General features: G+C 38.0%; 1 protein-coding gene across 1 annotated transcript in view; it reads right to left on the minus strand.

The window, feature by feature from the left end:
- top3a (DNA topoisomerase III alpha) overlaps positions 1–23,163 on the minus strand; it is a 39,737-nt gene that overhangs the window by 3,088 nt on the left and 13,486 nt on the right. Inside the window, exons 9-18 of the mRNA XM_057817592.1 lie at positions 22,522–22,596; positions 22,358–22,440; positions 22,023–22,233; positions 21,741–21,926; positions 20,550–20,679; positions 17,412–17,525; positions 17,150–17,315; positions 16,898–17,044; positions 16,601–16,723; positions 6,104–6,810 (exon numbers count right to left, since the gene is read on the minus strand). Of these exons, the coding sequence (XP_057673575.1) occupies positions 6,104–6,810; positions 16,601–16,723; positions 16,898–17,044; positions 17,150–17,315; positions 17,412–17,525; positions 20,550–20,679; positions 21,741–21,926; positions 22,023–22,233; positions 22,358–22,440; positions 22,522–22,596 (1,942 nt within the window). The remainder of the gene's footprint in view (positions 1–6,103; positions 6,811–16,600; positions 16,724–16,897; positions 17,045–17,149; positions 17,316–17,411; positions 17,526–20,549; positions 20,680–21,740; positions 21,927–22,022; positions 22,234–22,357; positions 22,441–22,521; positions 22,597–23,163) is intronic.

A 23,163-nucleotide genomic window follows, 5' to 3' on the forward strand; every position in this document is an offset into this window, starting at 1 on the left:
TCTCCAGCTTCTCAATAAATCATCGTTACCTTCATATACATTGTTCTGGAGTTTTTTTCATTTATCAAGATCATCATTGTGGTGAGTACATTTTATTCAGCTTATGCATGTTATTGTATATTAATATTGCATTTACTTTTCTAACTAAAGTACTGTATACACAAAAAATATATATATGAAGATTGTAATATACATAAAATAAAATTCTCCTGTATCCAAGCAGCTGAACAGGACAGGTTTTAAAAATAATAATAATTTTTTTTTTTTTGGGAGGGGGGGTCGTTACTTCGGTTTTTCACTTATCGCAGTGGGTTCTGATCCCCATTAACCGCGAAAAATGAGGCATCACTTTATGTTCTGTCATGACAGATCTCAGCTACTCTCAAGTTTAACCAGTTTGCATTATTTTATTGCAATGTTTTTCCTTATTCAGATTTGTTTCAAGACTACAGTTACAGTTAGACCTCACATTGATGGTTATTGAAGTTATTGCAATTTTGTTGTTTTATCACAATAGATTGGTTTATTTATATTTCAAAAACCAGAAGCCATTCATTTGCGAATGTGATTGCACTCTAGTTTACATATTTAAATGTTTAGATATTAAGATTTGATGAGGCAAAATAACATGCTTTTTCTCTCAAACATATTGTAATAATCATTTGTTTCAGATGTACTGTAATTTTTTTCTGTATAAAAATTAATTTGGTCTTTTTTCGAACTTGAGTCTTGAAAAAGAAGGGGCCGTCTTATAATCAGGGCCGTCTTATATTCGGGCCAATACAGTATATATATTTTTTACGTTGTCGAGCAGAGTTCCAGTAGGAAGAAAGCAGTAGTTAGAAGGCTTCGTGTGCGGTTGAGCGAGGTATTGCTTGTGTCGCGTTCAAGAACTGCTCGGATTTCTAGCCATCAGCCACCTAGCTGTCTGTAACAAAGTGGACCCCGGGGACCGGGACCGGTCTTTTGCGTATTTGCTATCGGGCCGCAGAAAAATGATAAATCACTTGTTAATGACTGCAATCTGGCCTCTGTCTCTTGACACATCAATATGCCTGTCTACTCTATTAACTAATTCGAGTGGAGATTTGTGTACCTTACCATCTAGAGGTTGGCCACCATGACTGGGATGTTTGCACTCCTATAGCAGCCCAGCGTCAGTCAATGTAAACAGTAACGTTAGCTGCTGTTGGCTGTGTGCGACGCAGTCTTTGGACAGCCTTTTTTTTACGGTGAAAAGGTCATCTGCTAAGCCAGAAGAGTCTACAACCAAGTCCATTCTGCATAATATGTGGCTAAAAATTAGTAAACGAAGCAACAAAAGTGAATGCACTGAGAGCATCATACCTCGCGGCGAACCGTATAGCTAAAGCCAAGAAACCTTTCATGATTGGAGAAAAAAAATTATGCCTGCGACCAAAGATATTTGCAGTCAAGTTTTAGGAGAGGCTGCTGTTGAAAAATGTTGATTCAGTGTACAGTGAGTTCCATTTTCCCTGCACTTAATGTTCGTTTTAAGACCTGTTGTATTATTTTATATTTACTGTCATTTACTGCCTAACGTTGCCGGTCCGGGAAAAAGAAATGCCCACATTACACCGATCCGTGGTGCAAAAAAGGTTGGGGACCACTGCTCTATAGGATGTACTGCAGGGAAAATAAACATTTAATCATGAAGGCTCATTATGTATTTGTAGCTAACTTAGTCATTTAGATGGTAGTCCAGCATGTGCTGCCTTCATTATAAAGCTTAATTTTTTGTAGTCCCAGACATATTTGTTTTTACTTTTGTTGGTCCAATATGGCTCTTTCAACAGTTTGGTTTTGGTTTGGTTTGCCGACCCCTGCACTAGACCAAAATTTGCCACCAGAAGAGTGTCTGTTAACTCATCGGCTCTCATTCACGGGGCTAGATGTCCAATCCATTTTGACTGGGATGGGACGAACAAACATCACATAACCACTTTGTTTTTTAATATTCAGCAAACATTCTCCCTTTTATTTCTGTGACTGAACATTTGTTCATTTGCTCCCTCCCAGTCAACATGAATTGAACATCTAGCACTGTCAATGGCACTCAAACATGAGCATTTAAAACGAGTCTTTCCATTTGTCTATTGTGGTCAATGGCAGTTAAGAAAGAAACTCATTTGTTTTCACGAATGTTGCAATAATGTAGTGTTGCTGTATTTATTTACAGAAATAAGATAATAAATATGTTGAGTGAAATATTCTCAGTCTCTAAGGAAGACAAAAGTTTTTGAGAGATTTTTTTTTTCTCTGTCGTGGCTCGCAAACATACATTATTTATATTTCGAAATACAGCAATCGCTCGCCGAAAATAGAAAATCCGTAAGGTAGAGGTGGAGCTTATTTACCGTAATTTTCAGACTATAAGCCGCTACTTGTTTCCCTCATTTTGAATTCTGCGGCTAATAGTCCAGTGCGGCTTATTTGTTGATTTATTTAGGTTAATAGATGACACTTTATTTGACAGCGGCGTCATAAGACTGCCATTAGACCGTCATAATTGTAACATGACACTATCATGGGCAATAATGAATGCTTATGACAGATGTCATTAAGTATCATCCGGCAAATGATGTCACCAACTCAGATCTTTTACACCTATTCAAAAGTCAGATAATTTGCCAGATGACACTAAATGGCATCAGTCATAACCATTCATTAATGCAGTGTCATGTCATAATTATGATAGTCTTATGACAGTTTTATGGCGCCACTGTCAAATAAAGTGTTACCAAATGACCAGACCTAGCAATTATTGAAACGACTGGAAGAGTAACTGAAGAAATAGCACAGAACATGAATTTTGATTGTTATTTACATCTGTAGCGCTGCAATGCATGCTAGGAGGCATGTTGGATGACAACAGTGTTGACAGTAGGTGGCAGCAGCGGATGACTGTCTCCCCCAAGGGAGCAGTGATGGCCAAACGAAGCTACTTGAAGCAATGAAGCATTGCAGCCAATTGGTTCAACGCTTCAAGGTGGTTCATTTGGTCTTATGGCAGTCTTATGATGCTGCTGTCAAATAAAGTGTTCCTGGTTAATATCTTTGGGTGTAAATGTCCCATAATACAACGAGGACGGCTGCGGCTTATAGTGTAGTGAGGCTTATCTATGAACAAATGCAATTTTCGTGTCAAATTGGTCGATGGCGGCTTATAGTCAGGTGTGCCTTAAAGTCTGAAAATTACGGTACACAATTTTTTTATTTTTTGGTGTGTTCAGTGGATTCGTTTAGATTTAACAGCATTGGAAAAGGGTACATGTAAGACATGTCCCCCCCCCCCCCCCCCCCCAAAGTATCATTTAAAAAAAAAAAAAAAAAAAAAAAAAAAACATACATATACATACACATATATATATATATTAGGGCTGTCAAACGATTAAAATTTTTAATCGAGTTAATTACAGCTTAAAAATTAATTAATCGTAATTAATCGCAATTCAAAACATCTCTAAAATATGCCATATTTTTCTGTAAATTATTGTTGGAATGGAAAGATAAGACACACGACGGATATATACATACAACATACTGTACATAAGTACTGTATTTGTTTATTGTAACAATAAATCCACAAATGGCATTAACATTCTTTCTGTTAAAGTGATCCACTAATAGAAAGACTTGTAGTTCTTAAACGATAAATGTTATAGTTACAAGTTATAGTAATATTATATTAAAACCCCTCTTCATGTTTTCGTTTTAATAAAATTTGTAAAATTTTCAATCAAAAGTAGAGTTAATATAATAATAAGAAGAATAAAAATAGAGTGACCAAAGTTTTACGTGTATTTTGCATAGCTATTTTGATATGGAATGCCAGTTCATTTTGCATTGTTGTTTAAGAATAGGGCCTCATTACTATAGACTGCAGTGCTTTTCTTTTTGTGAATTTTTTTTTTTTTTTTTTTTGGAGAGATAGGATTATTATTTTTGTTGTGCTTTCACTAAACGATACTTACATTGGGGAGAGCAAGTATTTGATACACTGCCAATGGGTTTTCCCATTGGCAGTGTATCAAATACTTGTTCTCCCCACTGTATGTTTGTTGTGAAGGAGTTGCCGATAAACGGCGCGGTCCAAAGAACGCCTGTGTCCACTCGCCTTTACTGTATTAAATATATCTGTACATATCTTACCCAAAATACAACAAGAGACACATAATTGCCACTAAAAGAAAGAAAACTTACCGAAATATGTGTGGAGCACAAATAGCAATTTGCGTTGCATTGTGAATACAGCATAAACGTCTCACAACTACTAATTCTCCCACGTTTTGAAGAAATAACATGAGTATGGAACGGCGCTGCCCCCAAGCGGCCGGTGGCATTCTTTTCACTCTTAATGCCCATAAACGGCCTCATTGTGTAATCTGTTTGAGGCAATATGCGAGATGGTCATTCACCCAAGCGCCAGCAGAGGGCGGCAAATCTCTATAACAACAAGTGAGCTTTTCACTGAACAGTCATTTAAATCTGTCTGAGCGGGACATCTGCGTTAATTGCGTCAAATATTTTAACGTGATTAATTTAAAAAAATAATTAACGCCCGTTAACGCGATAATTTTGACATCCCTAATATATATATATATATATATATATATATATATATATATATATATATATATACACATATATGATTTGCGATAAAAAAAAAAAAAAGAGCTCACGATAACGATGATCTGACGATATGGCTATACAACGATGTTTGATACATTGGTCAGGAATTCATTCTAGAATATTCTACAAAAAACTAAATAACAGAAAAACAAGCTTCTGCCGTGAATTGGAAGGAGTTTATCACTAGTAGACATCCAAGCCATTTGAAGTGGGAGGGTGGCAGCGAATGAACGAATGTTCATTCCCTCCCACTTTAAACGGATTGAACGTCTATAGCCGTCAGTGGTAGCCAATACCAGGCAATGAGGTAATTTTCGGCCATTTAAGGTCATGTACCTGTTGATTTTCAGTTACATCCTGTTGATTTGGGGGTATTTTATGGATCACTTCCTGTTTATTGTGAGTTACAGAACAGGAAGTGACCTGGGAATCACCCAAATGAATAGGCAGAGACTCAAACTCAACAGGAAATTACCTGTAAATGCCCTAAAACGAACAGCAAGTGACCTGTAAATGCCCTGAAAATTAGACAGAAGGACTGTGAATGCTCTGGTTTCGAAAGAACAAACATTCACAGTCTAAATGGATTGGGCGTCGGGCACCGTCAATGGCAGCCTTAGAGTTAACTGAGACACTATTATGGTGTAAGATTTTGGTAGCAACTTGTTGGTTCCCTTTTTTTTTAAAAATGAAAACATTGAGACTTTTTTAAAACAATATCTCAATTCTTGGCAGGAGCATATCGATAACCTTTTGGGTTACAAAGTATCACGATATATCGCCATTTCGATATTTTGTCACACCCCTAATATATATAATGTATAAATGGTTTTTAAGCACTGCAAATGTAATAATTATGATGTAAATAAGATATACTAGTATACATACACCGGGTGGAGCAGAGCAACTTGCTTGGCGCCCTGAAGTGATGGTTGCCCTGAGGATGGTAGGGATGGATTTATAAAATAGTGTTTTGTTTTTTTTTTTCACTGAAAAAAAATCCACGATACACTCAGCGCAAAGTCTGAAGCGCAAAGTAGCGAGGGATCACTGTTGATCACTTCTTTTTTTCTTAAATTGTTGTATCGTAGAATATTGTAGAGTGATTTTCGGATTCATGGAGCGATAACTGTTGTGAGTATTGTATTGCAAATTGTATCAATGAGGCACGTCCCTCGTTGCTAAGGTGTTGCTTTGGCATTTACTCAAAATCTACATGGTCAATTCAATTTTTGTTTTCATAATATGAGTTTTGACACAGCAAATGATGCAGTCAATACAATATAACGAAGTATAACAGTCAAGGAATTGAACTCTTCATCTCCCCTTTAAAGTTGGAATTCTGAGCATAAAGTCAGAATTCTTATATGATTCAAAATTTGACTAAGCTTGTAACTTATAGTACATATCGACACACACTCATGAAAACACATTTTTATGTGTGTCTTACCTTGTGGTGAGACATTTTCATCAGCCCACTGAAAGAAGTTGCACTGCTTATCTCTCGGTTTCCCACAGGTGTGAAACATCCTTCCCCTATTGGGCCCCTCCTTCTGCACAACACGCATCACGGTGGCCTCGTTACAGTCACACATTGAACCTCCGGCACCTCTCTCAGGCCCATTGCCACCTCCTTCGGCAGCGTTTCTGAACCCCAGAGATTGCAGCGGAGGGTGGGAGATTCCTGGCGGAGGTGGCGGAGGTGGCCAGTGATTCTGCGGTGCCACCTGCTGGCTCGGCTGATCCGCCCACAGAAAGAAATTGCAAGTCCCTGAATTGCACTTGTAGAACTGACGTCCTTTATTGGGGCCTTCTTTGCGCACAGTCAGCAGGATTGCATCTTGACCACAGTTACACACAACAACATCACTGTTGTTAAGGGCGCTGATACTATTGCTCCCTGGTGGTGGACGAGGCTGTGGCGTCCAAGAGAGGGCAGGAGGTGGAGCGCAAGTCCTCGGGTTTGAACTCTGCGCTCGGGACAGTTCTGGTCTTTGGGCATTTGGATGGGTGCCGTCTCCTCCTCCCCCTCCACCTCTATAGAGATATCTAAGGTCCAGGACTTCTCGGAGTGTGTCGTCACATCCACCAATGCAGCCTATAAAATCTAAAGGCATCATGGCGGGAAGGCTACCCCTACGGAACTTCAACTTTAACCTGTAGAAAATACAGTAGCCACATGTCAGCCATGATTATATCTACATTTTATGAAAACATTACTTACAATAACAACCACTATAGTATACATTACATATTCATCTTCCTTGCTACTTACACTGATCTACAGACAAAATGCTTCCTGGATAAAAGTTGTGAGACATTACCAAATTTGGGTTAGTAAAAGGAAAAATAAGGTCAAAAGATTCAATTGGCTATAGTTTTTTTAAATACAGTATCTGACTGAAATGTTAACATCCAACCCATTTCGGCAAAAATGGGGTATTAATTGAAATGGAAATGGTCATTTCTGGGAATTTTGAAATTTGACATAATATGCTGTTTTCAATGTATTACATAAATCCTGGCGTTTTTGAGGACAGAATGGATTTCTGTAGACAAATTTCATACGCAGTGGCACACACCAATTTGTCCATCTCATGTCAAACAGAAATGTCCCGATCTGTTCACGTAATCGGAAATCTAGCCGATCGCGCCATTTTTCAGATGATTGGAATCGGGTGAAAAGTATCGTTTTTTTAATTTATTTTTTTTAATCTGCTATTACAGCCTCTCACTCTCCCTCCTGCTGCTTTTCTTGGTCAGCAATGCCCTGGAGTTAGCTATTTAAAGTTAACGATGATTGACAGGGGTATAGCTTTGATCTTGCCAGAGAAACTTGGTAGCTCTACAACTAAAGGGCCGAATGTGTCAATCACCGTTTAGCTTGTTAAACAGTAACGGCAGTGTGCTGTGGCAACTCATTGTGTAAGTGAGAGGGTTTTCTCAGCAGTGTGAGCATCAAAGTGGATTTGAGTCGACTCACTCAATGAACCATTTAATGAACAAGTATTTTTCCACGTTTTTTACATTGTAAAGGTGGCGCGGTGGGACAGCAACATGTTTATAACTTTTTTTTTTTTTAACAACACTTCTTTTTGGTATCGGATCAGGACTCTGTATCGGCAGATTCTCAAGATCAGGTTGCTCGGACTCAGTTGCAAAAATATGCGATCGGCACATCCTTAATATCAAATGTAGCAATTGGAAAAACTTATATAATTACACCATCTTTGTAATCAAACTTTAACATTACATATATTGAATACTTAACCAACCAGCACTAAAATCTTTTATTTTCCAATCCATGTCAGCACAGAAAATACAATTTCGCCATTTTTATCTCTGAAGCAGATATTTTCCAAAATTTTGTAGAACAATGTTATCCTCATATGTTACTTTTGTATCTTAAGGCTCTGAAGGTCAATAGCACCAATTTTTAATTTTTTTTATTATATTATAATGCTCTCGCTCTCTCTCTCTATATATATATATATACACACATATATATACATATATACACATATATACATATATACACACACATATATATACACACACATATATATACATATACACACATATATATATACATATATACATATACAGTGGTGAGAACAAGTATTTGATACACTGAAAATGGGAAAACTCATTGGCATTGTATCAAATACTTGTTCTCCCCACTGTCTATATATATATATATATACACACACACAGTATACAGTGCCTTGCAAAAGTATTCGGCCCCCTTGAACCTTGCAACCTTTCGCCACATTTCAGGCTTCAAACATAAAGATATAAAATTTTAATTTTTTGTCAAGAATCAACAACAAGTGGGACACAATCGTGAAGTGGAACAAAATTTATTGGATAATTTAAACTTTTTTAACAAATAAAAAACTGAAAAGTGAGGCGTACAATATTATTCGGCCCCCTTGCGTTAATACTTTGTAGCGCCACCTTTTGCTCCAATTACAGCTGCAAGTCGCTTGGGGTATGTTTCTATCAGTTTTGCACATCGAGAGACTGGCATTCGTGTCCATTCTTCCTTGCAAAACAGCTCGAGCTCAGTGAGGTTGGATGGAGAGTGTTTGTGAACAGCAGTCTTCAGCTCTTTCCACAGATTCTCGATTGGATTCAGGTCTGGACTTTGACTTGGCCATTCTAACACCTGGATACGTTTATTTTTTAACCATTCCATAGTAGATTTGGCTTTATGTTTTGGATCATTGTCCTGTTGGAAGATAAATCTCTGTCCCAGTCTCAGGTCTTGTGCAGATACCAACAGGTTTTCTTCCAGAATGTTCCTGTATTTGGCTGCATCCATCTTCCCGTCAATTTTAACCATCTTCCCTGTCCCTGCTGAAGAAAAGCAGGCCCAAACCATGATGCTGCCACCACCATGTTTGACAGTGGGGATGGTGTGTTCAGGGTGATGAACTGTGTTGCTTTTACGCCAAACATATCGTTTTGCATTGTGGCCAAAAAGTTCAATTTTGGTTTCATCTGACCAGAGCACCTTCTTCCACATGTTTGGTGTGTCTCCCAGGTGGCTTGTGGCAAACTTTAAACGAGACTCTTTATGGATATCTTTGAGAAATGGCTTTCTTCTTGCCACTCTTCCATAAAGGCCAGATTTGTGCAGTGTACGACCGATTGTTGTCCTATGGACAGACTCTCCCACCTCAGCTGTAGATCTCTGCAGTTCATCCAGAGTGATCATGGGCCTCTTGGCTGCATCTCTGATCAGTTTTCTCCTTGTTTGAGAAGAAAGTTTGGAAGGACGGCCGGGTCTTGGTAGATTTGAAGTGGTCTGATGCTCCCTCCATTTCAATATGATGGCTTGCACAGTGCTCCTTGAGATGTTTAAAGCTTGGGAAATCTTTTTGTACCCAAATCCGGCTTTAAACTTCTCCACAACAGTATCTCTGACATGCCTGGTGTGTTCCTTGGTTTTCATAATGCTCTCTGCACTTTAAACAGAACCCTGAGACTATCACAGAGCAGGTGCATTTATACGGAGACTTGATTACACACAGGTGGATTCTATTTATCATCATTGGTCATTTAGGACAACATTGGATCATTCAGAGATCCTCACTGAACTTCTGGAGTGAGTTTGCTGCACTGAAAGTAAAGGGGCCGAATAATATTGCACGCCCCACTTTTCAGTTTTTTATTTGTTAAAAAAGTTTAAATTATCCAATAAATGTTGTTCCACTTCACGATTGTGTCCCACTTGTTGTTGATTCTTGACAAAAAAATTAAATTTCATATCTTTATGTTTGAAGCCTGAAATGTGGCGAAAGGTTGCAAGATTCAAGGGGGCCAAATACTTTTGCAAGGCACTGTATATTAGTGCTGTAAAATTTATCGCGTTAACGGGCGATAATTAATTTTTAAAATTAATGACGTTAAAATATTTGACGCATTAACGCATGCACGGAATGACCCGTTCATGCATTGCCTCAAACAGTTTACAATGACGCCATTTTAGCACATTGAGAGCGAAAAGGCAGAGAAATGCGAGAGGACACAGGCGTTCATTGGGACGCGCCTTTTATTGGCTTAAGCTTTGGCAACTCTTTCACAACAAATATACTAATAAGTATTGTGGCGAATGATGTGGGGAAAAATGACAGGAGACGATCTTTTTCTTAACACGCTTAATTGAACACAACGCAGAATATACTGTATACCATTTGCAGCCATCAATGACAGTCATGATTGCCCAACTTCCTATCATGCATTTGGGCGGAACAGTTAAGTCGCTACAGTATCATTTGGTTAAAGCACAACAAAAAGAATATTCCTATCTCTCACAGGAGACGATCTTTTTCTTAACACGCTTAATTGAACACAACGCAGAACATACTGTATACCATTTGCAGCCACCACTGACAGTCATGGTTCCCCAATTTCCCATCATGCGTTTGGGCGGAACAGCTAAGTCACTACAGTATGATTTAGTGAAAGCACAACAAAAATAATATTCCTCTCTCTCAAAAAAAAAATAATGTTCACAAAAAGAAAAGCGCTAAATGCAAAGCGAACTCGCATTCACAATCAAAATAGCTATGCAAAATACAAATAAAACTTACTCAGACTTTGCCTTGGCTAGATCTCTAATTAATTTAAAACTCACCATTGACACCTTGTGGTGTATTTCAATTACTACTTACGTAGATAAACGCGATGTGACGTCCCACTCGGCGATGTCAACAATGGCGAGCTATTAGTTATTTTTTGATTGAAAATTTTACAAATGTTATTACAACGAAAACAATAAGAGGGGTTTTAATATAAAATTTCTATAACTTGTACTCAAATTTATCTTTTAAGAACTATAAGTCTTTCTATCCGTGGATCCCTTTAACAGAAAGAATGTTAATAATGTTAATGTCATCTTGTGGATTCATTGTTGTAATAAACAAATACAGTACTTATGTACGGTATGTTGAATATGTATGTCCGTCTTGTGTCTTATCTTTCCATTCCAACAATCTACAGAAAAATATGGCATATTTTAGAGATGGTTTGAATTGCGATTAATTAATTTTTAAGCTGTGATCAACTCGATTAAAAATTTTAATCGTTTGACAGCCTTATATATACACATATATATATATACATATATATACACATATATATACATACATATATACACATATATATACATATATATACATATATATATATATATATATATATATATTTTTTTTTTTTTTTTTTTTTTTTTTTTGGAAATATTTATTTTAGGCTTTAGAGGGAAAAATATTCACGTATCACGTAATCTTCCTCATTTTCCCCTCCTTTTTTTTTTTTTAAGATGTTCATTGGCTAACAGAGGAAGTAAAACATTTTCTCTAAAAATGAACTTTTAGCCCTAAATAATATAGTCTCTTATATATTATATAGGTCTCCAACTAATCAACTTATTAACAACTTAACAAAAGCAGGAATACTGTACTAATACTACTATTACTGTTAGACACTACAATATGTGAGGCCTGTAAATAGATTTACAGCAGGTTTATCTTCAATGTGTAGCATGTCTTCGCTGCAAGGGGGGAAAAAAACAGTTATTGAAAGATAAACGAAAGCTCCCAATAAAAAATAATTCTGCTTTTCAAAATGCATGTCTATGGAAAAAAACAGCTAATGTTTAGCTAACACAGAATATTGGTGTGGTGATCAGCAAAGTAAAACTGACAGAAAACATCCACATTAAATAAGTTTTTTGTACTTTTAATTAGGTATAGAACAAACTGTTGGGTGAAATGTAAATTCAAAAAAGTCTGTTATTACACATAAGTGTTGCGGCTCAGCTTTAAGGTCTGTACATCTGAAGAGTTGCTGTGGCAACAGATACTGGTGTGAAGCACTCCGGCTTGCCAAATGTGCCCTATATTTGGACTGTGCTCTGGCATGTGGTCACAGGGTTACCGCCCACTGATGCAAAAACAAAAATTTAACGCACGCGAGAGAAAAAGAAACTCACAAATACTGTACAACCATAGTCAGCTTTTGACGAAGAGTATTAATTCATCAATATGTTTCTTATTATCACTTTGCCGTGGTGTAGAAAGTTTTGAAATATCATATTATGTCTGTGTGATAAAATAAAAGCAAGTTCAATGAACGAAAAAAAATATCTCTTCAAAATTGAAAAGCATAATTATCTTTCATAAGCTTTTAAAAAGCGATTGATGATTGAAAGTGCATGTATGGCAGGTGAGTATAATTGCCTAGTTAAATAATGAGTTATTACAGAGAGTCTGAATAGTTTGGATTTTCATAAAAGAACATGGTATGACCTTGTGCTTTGGAAAAAAAGAAAGGAAAATTGATCAACGAGACACCTTTTTCTGAGATATGCATAAACCCACAATTCAGCTCTCATGGGTTCTCAGCTGCCTAAATGACTTTGAAGAAGCTGTTCTTCTCATGCATAAATACTGTCACTTTTAGACATAGATGTCTTGGAAACGGCAGATTAAGAATAATTCCAGAGGCTCTCAGCCAGATGCATCAGTGTTTTGTACATGTTGCAGGATAGAAAGGCGAAAAAATAAGAATAAAAACTGCAGTCCAAACTAAGGCTGTCCGATCCGATCGTGTGATCGGAAATTAGGTCGATAACGCCATTTTTCAGAAGATCGGAATCAGGTGAAAAGGATCAGTTTTTTTTATTTAAAAAATGAATTTGTTTTTCTGTTTGATGCTTAAACAGCGCTACAGCGTCTCACCCTCCCACCTGCCAAGCAGTGCGGCCAAACTGTCCAGCTTGCGTTTGGTACTTAACACTTTACACTCAGGGTTGCCGGCGTCCCCTTGATTTCTGTGGGCCATAACAACTGTTTTTCTCGTCATAAAGACATTATTTTTGGCCAGTATATACCGTAGACAAATAGCAGCTCTTTCATTCAACAGCAGATGGGAGCAATGTCACATCATATTTAAAACGAACTTATAAAGAGGCGACTTGGAAAATCCAGTTGACGTTCGCATCAGTAGCCTACCATCTTGCATCCGCAATGTTTCATATCAGGTCTCTGCTGTAATAATCCATTTTTCTCACAATTACATCAATAAAATTGCATCATAACGACAATGCAGGGGTAGAAGAAGGTGTAGAACACTAGTAGAAGAGCATACAGTCATTAGGAGACGACTGAAGCAGTGAATTATGCCTTGTCTGAAGATGAGTCCCCAGAAAGAGGGGACATGGATTCGGAGGAAGAGGATTTGATCAACAATGGCATTGATCCCCTCCAAGAAGGTAACAAAATGAAAAAACATACATACATTTATCATGAAAATATCAAAGATCCAGTCAAAGTACACAAGATTTGATTGAGCCCTCCAGACCTACCTTGAACAGAGAGACACTCACTGCTGAATAAATAACATCTTGTATTGTTGCCCATGTATACAATAACAACAAAATGTGTTTTGCTGTTTGTAAGATGCTAAAATACATTACAAACCTAAAAATTAATTGATAAATCATGATATTCTATTATTATTTACTTGTATATGATACTCGTGTGAATTTGAAAATACAATGTGAAAATGGCTATTTGTAAACAATAGAACATATAATATTTTTTTACTTTTCAGATCCCAGCCAGGGATCCAAGGGTTGAGAGGGCGAGAGGTAGAGCCAGAGGCATGAACAGACCCTTCCCAGATGTAAAATGTGAAGTTTCATTTCATTGAAATGAATAGAAAATCATATTTTTCAAGTTTCATGACAATAATGTCTATTGTTCACAAACTATTGTCAAAAAGTGCCATTTTTGGAATGTAAATTACTCCGTGCTTATTTGCTCAACCTTGATGAGCAATACAGTTGTGGTCAAAAGTTTACATACACTTGTGAAGAACATAATGTCATGGCTCTCTTGAGTTGCCAGTTATTTCTACAACTCTGATTTTTCTCCAGTAGAGTGATTGGAACAGATACTTCTTTGTCACAAAAAACATTCATGAAATTTGGTTTTTTTATGACTTTATTATGGGTTAACAGAAAAAGTGATCAAATCTGCTGGGTCAAAAATATACATACAGCAACACGAATTAGCAATTTCTTGTGAGTGATTATTGACTTGAACAATCATTGACTTCAACAAGTCAGGAAAGTCACTTGGAGCCATTTCAAAGCAGCTGCAGGTCCCAAGAGCAACAGTGCAAACAATTGTTTGTAAGTATAAAGTGCATGGCCATGTTTTGTCACTGCCACGATCAGGAAGAAAACGCAAGCTATCATCTGCTGCTGAGAGAAAATTGGTCAGGAGGGTGAAGATTCAACCGAAAATCACCAAAAAGCAGATCTGCCAAGAATTAGAAGCTGCTGGAACACAGGTGTCAGTGTCCACAGTCAAGCGTGTTTTGCAACTCCATGGACTGAGAGGCTGCCGTGCAAGAAGGAAGCCCTTGCTCCAAAGGCTCGACTGAAGTTTGCTGCTGATCACATGGACAAAGATAAGACCTTCTGGAGGAAAGTTCTGTGGTCAGACGAAACAAAAATCGCTGTTTGGCCACAATGCCCAGCAATATGTTTGGAGGAGAAAAGGTGAGGCCTTTCACCCCAAGTACACCATGCCTACCGTCAAGCACAGTGGTGGTAGTATTATGCTGTGGGGCTGTTTTGCTGCCAATGGAACTGGTGCTTTACAGAGAGTAAATGGGATAATGAAGAAGGAGGATTACCTTCAAATTCCTCAAGATAACCTAACAGTTGGGTGTGCCAACAGGACAATAACCCCAAACACACATCAAAAGTGGTAATGGAATGGCTAAATCAGGCTAGAATTAAGGTTTTCGAATGGCCTTCCCAAAGTCCTGACTTGAACTTGTGGACAATGCTGAAGAAACAAGTCCATGTCAGAAAGCCATCAAATTTAACTGAACTGCACCAATTCTGTCAAGAGGAGTGGTCAAAGATTCAACCAGAAGCTTGCCAGAAGCTTGTGGATGGCTACCAAAAGCGCCTAATTGAAGTGAAAATGGCCAAGGGACATGTTACCAAATATTAGCGCTGCTGTATGTATATTTTTGACCCAGCAGATATGATCACTTTTTTCTGTTCACCCATAATAAAGTCATAAAAGAACCAAACTTCATGAATGTTTTTGTGACAAAGAAGTATCTGTTCCAATCACTATCAGAGAAAAATCTGAGTTGTAGAAATAACTGGAAACTCAAGAGAGCCATGACATTATGTTCTGCACAAGTGTATGTAAACTTTTGACCACAACTGTATGTCAAATTAAAGCTAAGATTTAAAATTTTATGATCAGTTGTCAAAGCCTTACTGAGATTTGAAGTTTACCAGTAATCAAGCAATTTTCCATATTTGGCATTTGAAATTCTTCAACTTTAGCTGGTTATGACACTTTGAAAAATGGGGGGGGGGGGGGATGGAAAAAAGTTCATTACATAATCCTTTGATGATTTCGGAATAATGTGCAACAAGGCATAAAATGGGGGGGGGGGGGGAGAATGGAAAAAAAAGTTCATTACATAATCCTTTGATGATTTAGGAATAATGTGCAACAAGGCATGTTTGAACTATTTTTATAAGTACTCATATAAAAATTAAACTCTAATTTCACTAAAAATGCTCAGAGTGTATAGGGTTAAAGTTACAAAAGTTGACAGGTTTGTAGCTTTGATCTGTCCAGGGAAGCTTGGTAGCTCTACGATCAAAGGCGCATATGTTTCAATCATCGTTAAAATTGCATAAGTGTACTCATTGTGTAAGTGAGAGGCTGTTCTCAGCAACGTGAGCGCCAAAGCTCGAGTGGATTTGAGTGAACTCCCTCAATAAAGCATTTAATAAAGACAAGCGTTACGCGATTCTTGTTTAAAAATAATTCACATTATGAAGGCGGCACGGTGTGACATTAACATGTTTGGAACATTTGTCCCATTAAAAAAAAAAAAAAAATCGGTATCGGATCAGGATTTGTTATTGGCAGATTTTCAAAATCAGGTGACTCGGGTGCAAAAATATGCGATCGTGACTTGCCTGGTCTAAACACATTTTCATAAAATGATGTAGCTTGAACACACAACATATAAAATGTCCGATCACCCTGATGAAATACCGAATGATTAGAGATGTCCCGATTAGATGTCCTGATCGGAAATCGGGCATGAATACATCAACTTCAGGAGACAGAATCGGGTAAAAAAGATCGGATTTCTATTATGTATTTATTCATTTTTAAATTTGATTGGTTGCCATCGACGGAAATAGACATCCAATCCAATTTGACTGGGGGCTATGGGTTAGATAAAGCAATTTGATTTTGACAATTAAAAGGTAAAACAATTTCTCCAAATGAAATTGATGCTCGACATAGATACCTATTAATTTGACAATCACTTAGTTGTTGATAAATGTATTGTTTTTGCACCTCTACTGGTTTGAAATACTCACATGTGAACTGGGCGTGGCTGGCAAGTGGAACAAATACTGTCATCTCGGCTGACCTCCAGCACCGTGTCAGGAAACCATACAGCTGTTTTGCAGGCTGGGAAGCCCACACAGGACAGGAACTTACTACGCAGTGGGTAAGGAAAATATTAGCTATCTAAAAAAACATGGATTAACTGGAAGATTTTATTTGAATGAGTTAATCAAAACAGAGCAATGCATTCAAAATGTTGGACAGTTGCTGTGAACAAAAGATCATTATCATTGTGTATTTGTTTTCTTGCCTTCCTTTAGTCTCACCTGTTGCCTTCCCTTTTTTTTTTCAGCACCATGTCCCGTCCACAGTGGGGACACTTCCTGACAGGCAGTGGTATCTCCATGTCTTGTTGCTCAGTTTCAGTCATCTCCTGAGCAGCGCCCAAATATGGCGACAGAGCTTCATCTAACCTGAAGCGGCATAGGGATTTACTTCTTTATCATTTAGATTACAAGCAACAGCCACTAATTCAAATTGAGAAGTAGTTGTATGGTGGAATATTACACAACACTAACTTCTTTGCCTTCTTAACTGACTCAATGAAGACAGCCTTGTATTTCTGGATGTGGTGCTGCAACACACTATGTTTGTCCTTCCTTCCCTCTGATACCAGCTTGAGGTCTGCCTCTAATTCAGCCCGTAGGTGGGGTTTTGACATTTCAAAGCCCATGGCATTGTAACCTAGAATAAAAAAAAGGGGAAAAATAACGGCAATGATGGATCTCATATAAAACAGTCTTAAATCTATATTGTAAGAATGTTAATTTGTCGATATACCTTCCACTAGTCCCATGCCAAGCTCCCCAGGGAGAAACCTCTGGTCAGCTGTCAAACCCACGTACATTCGACTTTTTATTGTTTCGATGTGCTCAGCATGTGTTGCATCGGTGCCTGTCGAAATCAATTATAAGATTCTGGCAGGTGTGTTTAAAATAGTGCTGTGCGATATGGAGAAAAAAAAAAAACGATGACGATACAGGCCATTTTAAATCACAATATCGATATGCCGTGATATTTTGAATGATTTGGTGAAAAATTGTTCAACAATTATGTCAGCATTTCTCTTACTTTATTTTTTTAAATTGACATTAAACCAACCTGCCACAAACGTTAAATGAATAACTTAGTACTGCAAACTAAAACAATCCAGTGTAAACATAAGTAGCACAGAAGCATAGATATTCTACCACAAATATAAAAATGTGTAATTATCTACTAATACATGTGACTAATGGTTATGAATTTAAGGCTGCTGTATATTAAGTAGAGGTCGACCGATATATCGACCGGCCGACATATCGGGCTGATATGTGGATTTATTTTCCCCCAAACATCGGCCGATTAACAAAAATAAAATAAGCCGATAAAAAACTATTCTGATCATGTATCTGTGTGGACAACTGTGGCCACCACGGACTGACGGTAGAACCCCGGAAGGACCCTGCAGCAGCTTGAAGGCAGGCTGCTACAGAAAGCTTCAGGCTTGCCTGTTTTGTAAATATTATAAGATTTTTAAAAATCTTGCACGAGAGAATATGCAAAGTTGTTTTAGCTTTTTTACTGAGCTATCCTTACACTCTAAATGTAACTCGTAGCATTAGCATAGCAGTCACGTTAGCATTAGCATTAGCTTTAGCATGGCAAGCATCCTCCCAAACTCTCACTCTGGCTCGTTTCCATCTCGTCGTGACGTCTTGCTGAGTGTGTGTTATCATAAAAAGAAGTGCTGAGTTCATTGTTTAAGTTGCACTAATCCGAATTAATCTTTTAAGTCTTAGGTCAATAAGGATGGGATACGATTTTTACGATTCCGATTCCATTATCGATATTGCTTAATGATTCGATTCTTTATCGATTCTCTTAGCGATTCTAATTTGGGGAAAAAGAAGAACGAACGTTTTGATTGGCATCGAGTTTGTTTAATCAGAAGTCACAACCTTACAAACTTACAACGAGGTCAAAAGAGGCCAAAAGCCTCAATGTTAACTGTGGCAATAAGTGGCAAATACACAAGAATGCGTAACATTTTACTGAAACATTTTTCTAATAGAAATAAATGGTTGTATGTCTCCTTGTGCCCTGCGATTGGCTGGCAACCAGTTCAGGGTGTACCCTGCCTACTGCCCATAGTTAGCTGGCATAGGCTCCAGCACCTCCACGACCCTCGTGAGGAAAAACGGCATGGAAAATGAATGAATGAATGAATAAATAAAAAATATAGGTAAATATTGACATATAGGTCATTGTTCTGCCTTTGGCAATATGTGTTAAAGTGTATTATTTACCATTATATTGAAATGCATGCCTTTTAGTTTTTAGTGTGCTTTCACGCTCAAGTGGGGGCGCCCTTGCGCTTCCTCACGCAAAGAAGAACGCGCTCACGTGAAGAAGAGCGTGCTTACACCCGAAGAAGAAGTGCAGCCACAAAGCATCCAAGCAAGTGAGCGAGTTAGTGAGAGAGGGAAACACTGCTACGACCCTGCGTTCTTTGTTAATGTTTGTAAAATATCTACAGAGGCAACGCCTGTATGTATCATCTTTTGTGTTGTTGATGTGTGTTTCCACTCGCGATCGGACACTTAAATCCAGTTGTGTAGTGGTTTGAACGATGTGCTAATGCTAGCGAACGCATGCTAATCGTTTGTGTTATTACTGTATTAGAAGCTAATCATTGCTGATTTACATTGATGCAAACCTGTTTTTTATTGGGGATGAAATTGATTTGTTTCATTTCTATTTTTAGTTTCACTCTTCAAGTAATGGTTGAATAAAGTCAGCAAATTATACCAACGTCTTCTGCATCGTCATTTGGGAATTTAGCTAGCTGTATAGCCAGGACTGAGCCTTAGCGTCTCGGTGAGGACAGTACAGTCGTATTCCCTCCAGGTGCAGTTATCTCCACCTTGCAATGACTGCAAGTCGCTTTGTTGTAATTTTTCCTCCTGAAGTGAAGACACACTTTCGAGCGTTTGAACCTATGTGTTGTCATTTTTATGTTTACGGCTGCAAAGCTCGTGCTAAACCATCGTAAGCTTTCATTTTCACCCTCTTTCCTGGTGAAGTGTAGCCAAACTTTGGAGCGAGTGAATCTTTGCGCCATGCTAGTTTGATGCGTCTGGACAACAAGACACGTAACGTCACGTGATGACGCAATACGCGTCTTTAGGAATCGTTAAAGGGATCGTTAAGGCTTTTTCATTGTGATGTCGAAGCCCCCAAACACTAGAAACCAGTTTGGAATTGGAATCGGATTTCGATTCCCAGCCCTATAGTTGAACATTGTAAATTTGAAACTTTTGAAGCAATTTTTTTTAAATTGCCTTTCGTAATCTACGTGCTTTAAAAAAAAAAAGTATATCGGCCTATAAAATCAGCTTTAGATATCGGCTGAATATGTTTTTAGATATCGGTATTGGCATCGGCATTTGAAAATCCCATATTGGTGGATCTATAATATAAGGTGAGTATAATATCATTAATAATAAAAAATTATATATTGGAACGAAATGCTCTGTGTGAATTATGTGTTGCTATTTTCAATTGTCTTGCATGCATTACTCAATTAAAGTTGGCAGAGGAGCCAATTGGCTAACTATTGAGTGGCAATAGGAACATCTTGAGGCCAATTGATGGTACTACTATGGCATATTGAATCCCATCAATGTAGCAAGTCAGCACAAATCGGGCGTTATCTGCTGGCCAAAATTTGCATTGCAGAACATGATAGCCGTCCAATTTATGGCAATAATGATGATAAATATGTAAAATGTCAATAGAACGTTTCATATCATTTTGGAGATGTATATCGTCATAAAGTACGACACTGGTTTAAAAATAATTTATAATATACAGTACATACATTATATATGTATATATACACCCTCAGAGTCAACAAATGTGTGTTTTGTGATCTACCAATGCCATGTTTCTCCATTAGTGCGATAAGGTCGGCTTCAGTGAGCAGCTGTGGTGGACTTGTCTGACCGTCAGTCATCTCAATGGCAGTGGGCTGGAATTGGGAACCTTGTTCATACACTGGAATCACCTACAGAAGCGCAAACAGCAATTTTAATAATCAGGCTTCATATCGTGATCTTTGATGCTTCACAGCACCAGTGTCGTTAATAACGGCGTTAGGATATAAAGCCGTTACTAACGGCGTTATTTTCTTCAGTAGTGAGTAATCTAATTAATTACTCTTCTCATCTTGGCAACGCCATTACCGTTACTGAGGCGAGAAAGGCGTGCGTTACTATGCGTTGCGATGTTGGTTGACGACCGCGAAAAAAGTCAGAAAAAGACGGACTCACGGAGACGAGAGAGCAGAGCAGGAGTGGGGAGGGGGCAAGGGAGTGTGACGCCGTTGCAAACGCGATGCTACTATGCTAGGTGGCTCCAATAATACCTGACTGTAACAGATAGCCTACAAACTACGCCCACATGATGCTTCGGTAGATATCACATATACAGAACTAGATGAAAATGACAGACACGGCGGCATTAGCAACAAGTATAATAAAGAACTAGATGCGTTAGTAAACAGCCGCCATCTTAAAGCAGTAGACTTCTCAAGAAGGCTCTGTTGTAAAGAACCTTCCTAGCGAACCTAAGTAACTTTTTATCTAAAATACTCCTAAATCGGCAAAACTTAACTTAAATCTATCTTGAAATGATGAAACAGTTTTAAAAGTTACACATGTCGAAAATAGACAGAAGGGAACTAATGCAATAACGGGAGCAATTTTAACGACTTTAACAGTTGATTCACAACATTAAATGACTTCCACACATTGCAAAGGTTACTATCTAGTTATCGCAATATCCGCAATACCCTTGCGTCTAGTTAAGTTTAGGGTAAAGAATTGGGCAACCCTTTAAACTTCACATTGTGTGACCTGTTTTTTGTTTGTTTGTGTTTTTGTTTTTTGAGAAAAAAAAAACATGAAAATTGTTACCAATTACTTTGCCGTTAATTAATTACTCTTACATTCAGGTAATAGTTACTAACGCAATTACTTTTTGGGAGAAGTAATTTGTAACTGTAATTAATTACTTTTTTAAAGTAAGATTAACAACACTGCACAGCACACTGAACACCTGTTTTACCTTAGCACTCCACCTGTCATAAGGATAAACATCTAGGTAATTCCTTGCAATGATCATGAGTCCTGAAGTGGAAAACTTCTCCTGCGCGATGTCTATATCCACAATAGTCTCCTGCCCTAAGGCATCTTGGGACACACAAGCCAGGAAGTGCCGGACAATGAACTCATACACACATTCTTCATTTCCCTGAGATGGAAAAAAACACTGGTGTTTAAAAAAAAAAAAAAAAAAAAAAAAAAAAAAAAAGCATAATTGTGTATTAACGAGACAGATTGTGTCTACCTGCAGTGTGCTTGTGTATTTAGTGGGGTGTATAGGGGGGTGGGCTTGGTCAGAATTTTTGCCCTGTCGTGGGTTGGGACCCCCAGGCTGGTCAAGCACCCGCTGGGCGAATGCCCCCCAGTTGGGACTCTGTGTCTGTTGTTCCACCAAGGGGCTGAGAGCAAGGGATTCTGGGAAAATGTTTGTTTCTGTGCGGGGGTAGCTGATGAACCTTCAGAGACCGAATGTAATATTTCTGTTAATTTAACCCAGGAGCTTAACCAAGAAAGAAAAAGTTCCCATCATGCCACCAGAGAAGCAAATAGTTGTCACAAAAAACGCTAACTCACACTCACCCTTGTGTGTAAAGTTTTTCTGCAATTTTCATTGTTTCTTTAGCACTTATTCTCAGTTTTCGAGATGCCAATTTTTCCAGTTCCTGATGGACAAAAAGAAAATGGGTCACCAGGCTTTTGAGGCTAAAGGATGGACAGGCAAGGGTGTGGATGATTGACTTTACCACAGTGTCCAAAGGCAGCGGTCTCCATTTGCTCTTGGGCTTACTGGTTACTGAGGTGACTGTTGCCATGGGATCCTGCGAATGAGTTAAAAGCACAAATTCGATAATAACATTTGCAAGTATGCTCCCTTGTCACTCAACTGCATGTTTTACTTGGGTATTTGGACCAAGCAGTGGTGCAGTGCTGCATGGTAACATCATCGCCTACATCACATCACTCGTATATCTACATACCTCAATAGACACAGCACGAGTTTACAACACTTATCTGTATCTAATGTTTAGTGTATTGAGCATTTGATTTCATTTCAATTTTTTTTAAGCTGCAGCTAGATGAGATGGTGCATATTTCTGCACAGGCACACAGAGAGTGGGTGGCAACCTTGGTGCCTTCGTTGTCAGATACAACCCTGCAATAATCACCACTTTGGACATGTACAAAATAGTATTAGATTCTTTTTCTAGAACCAGTTTGAGTCTTTAAATGTTATGCTATTCTATGCTACATAAAATCAATGTGATGAATTTCGATAGGGTTAAAAGGTGTTTTCTAACATACTATGGAAGGTACTGGCTCAAAATTGTGTGTGATTCCGTTAGATTATTTCACCAATCCATATGTACAACCGCATTTATTTACAA

This window comes from Corythoichthys intestinalis, chromosome 16 (assembly GCF_030265065.1).
Source record: "Corythoichthys intestinalis isolate RoL2023-P3 chromosome 16, ASM3026506v1, whole genome shotgun sequence".
Classification (NCBI taxonomy): Eukaryota; Metazoa; Chordata; class Actinopteri; order Syngnathiformes; family Syngnathidae; genus Corythoichthys; species Corythoichthys intestinalis.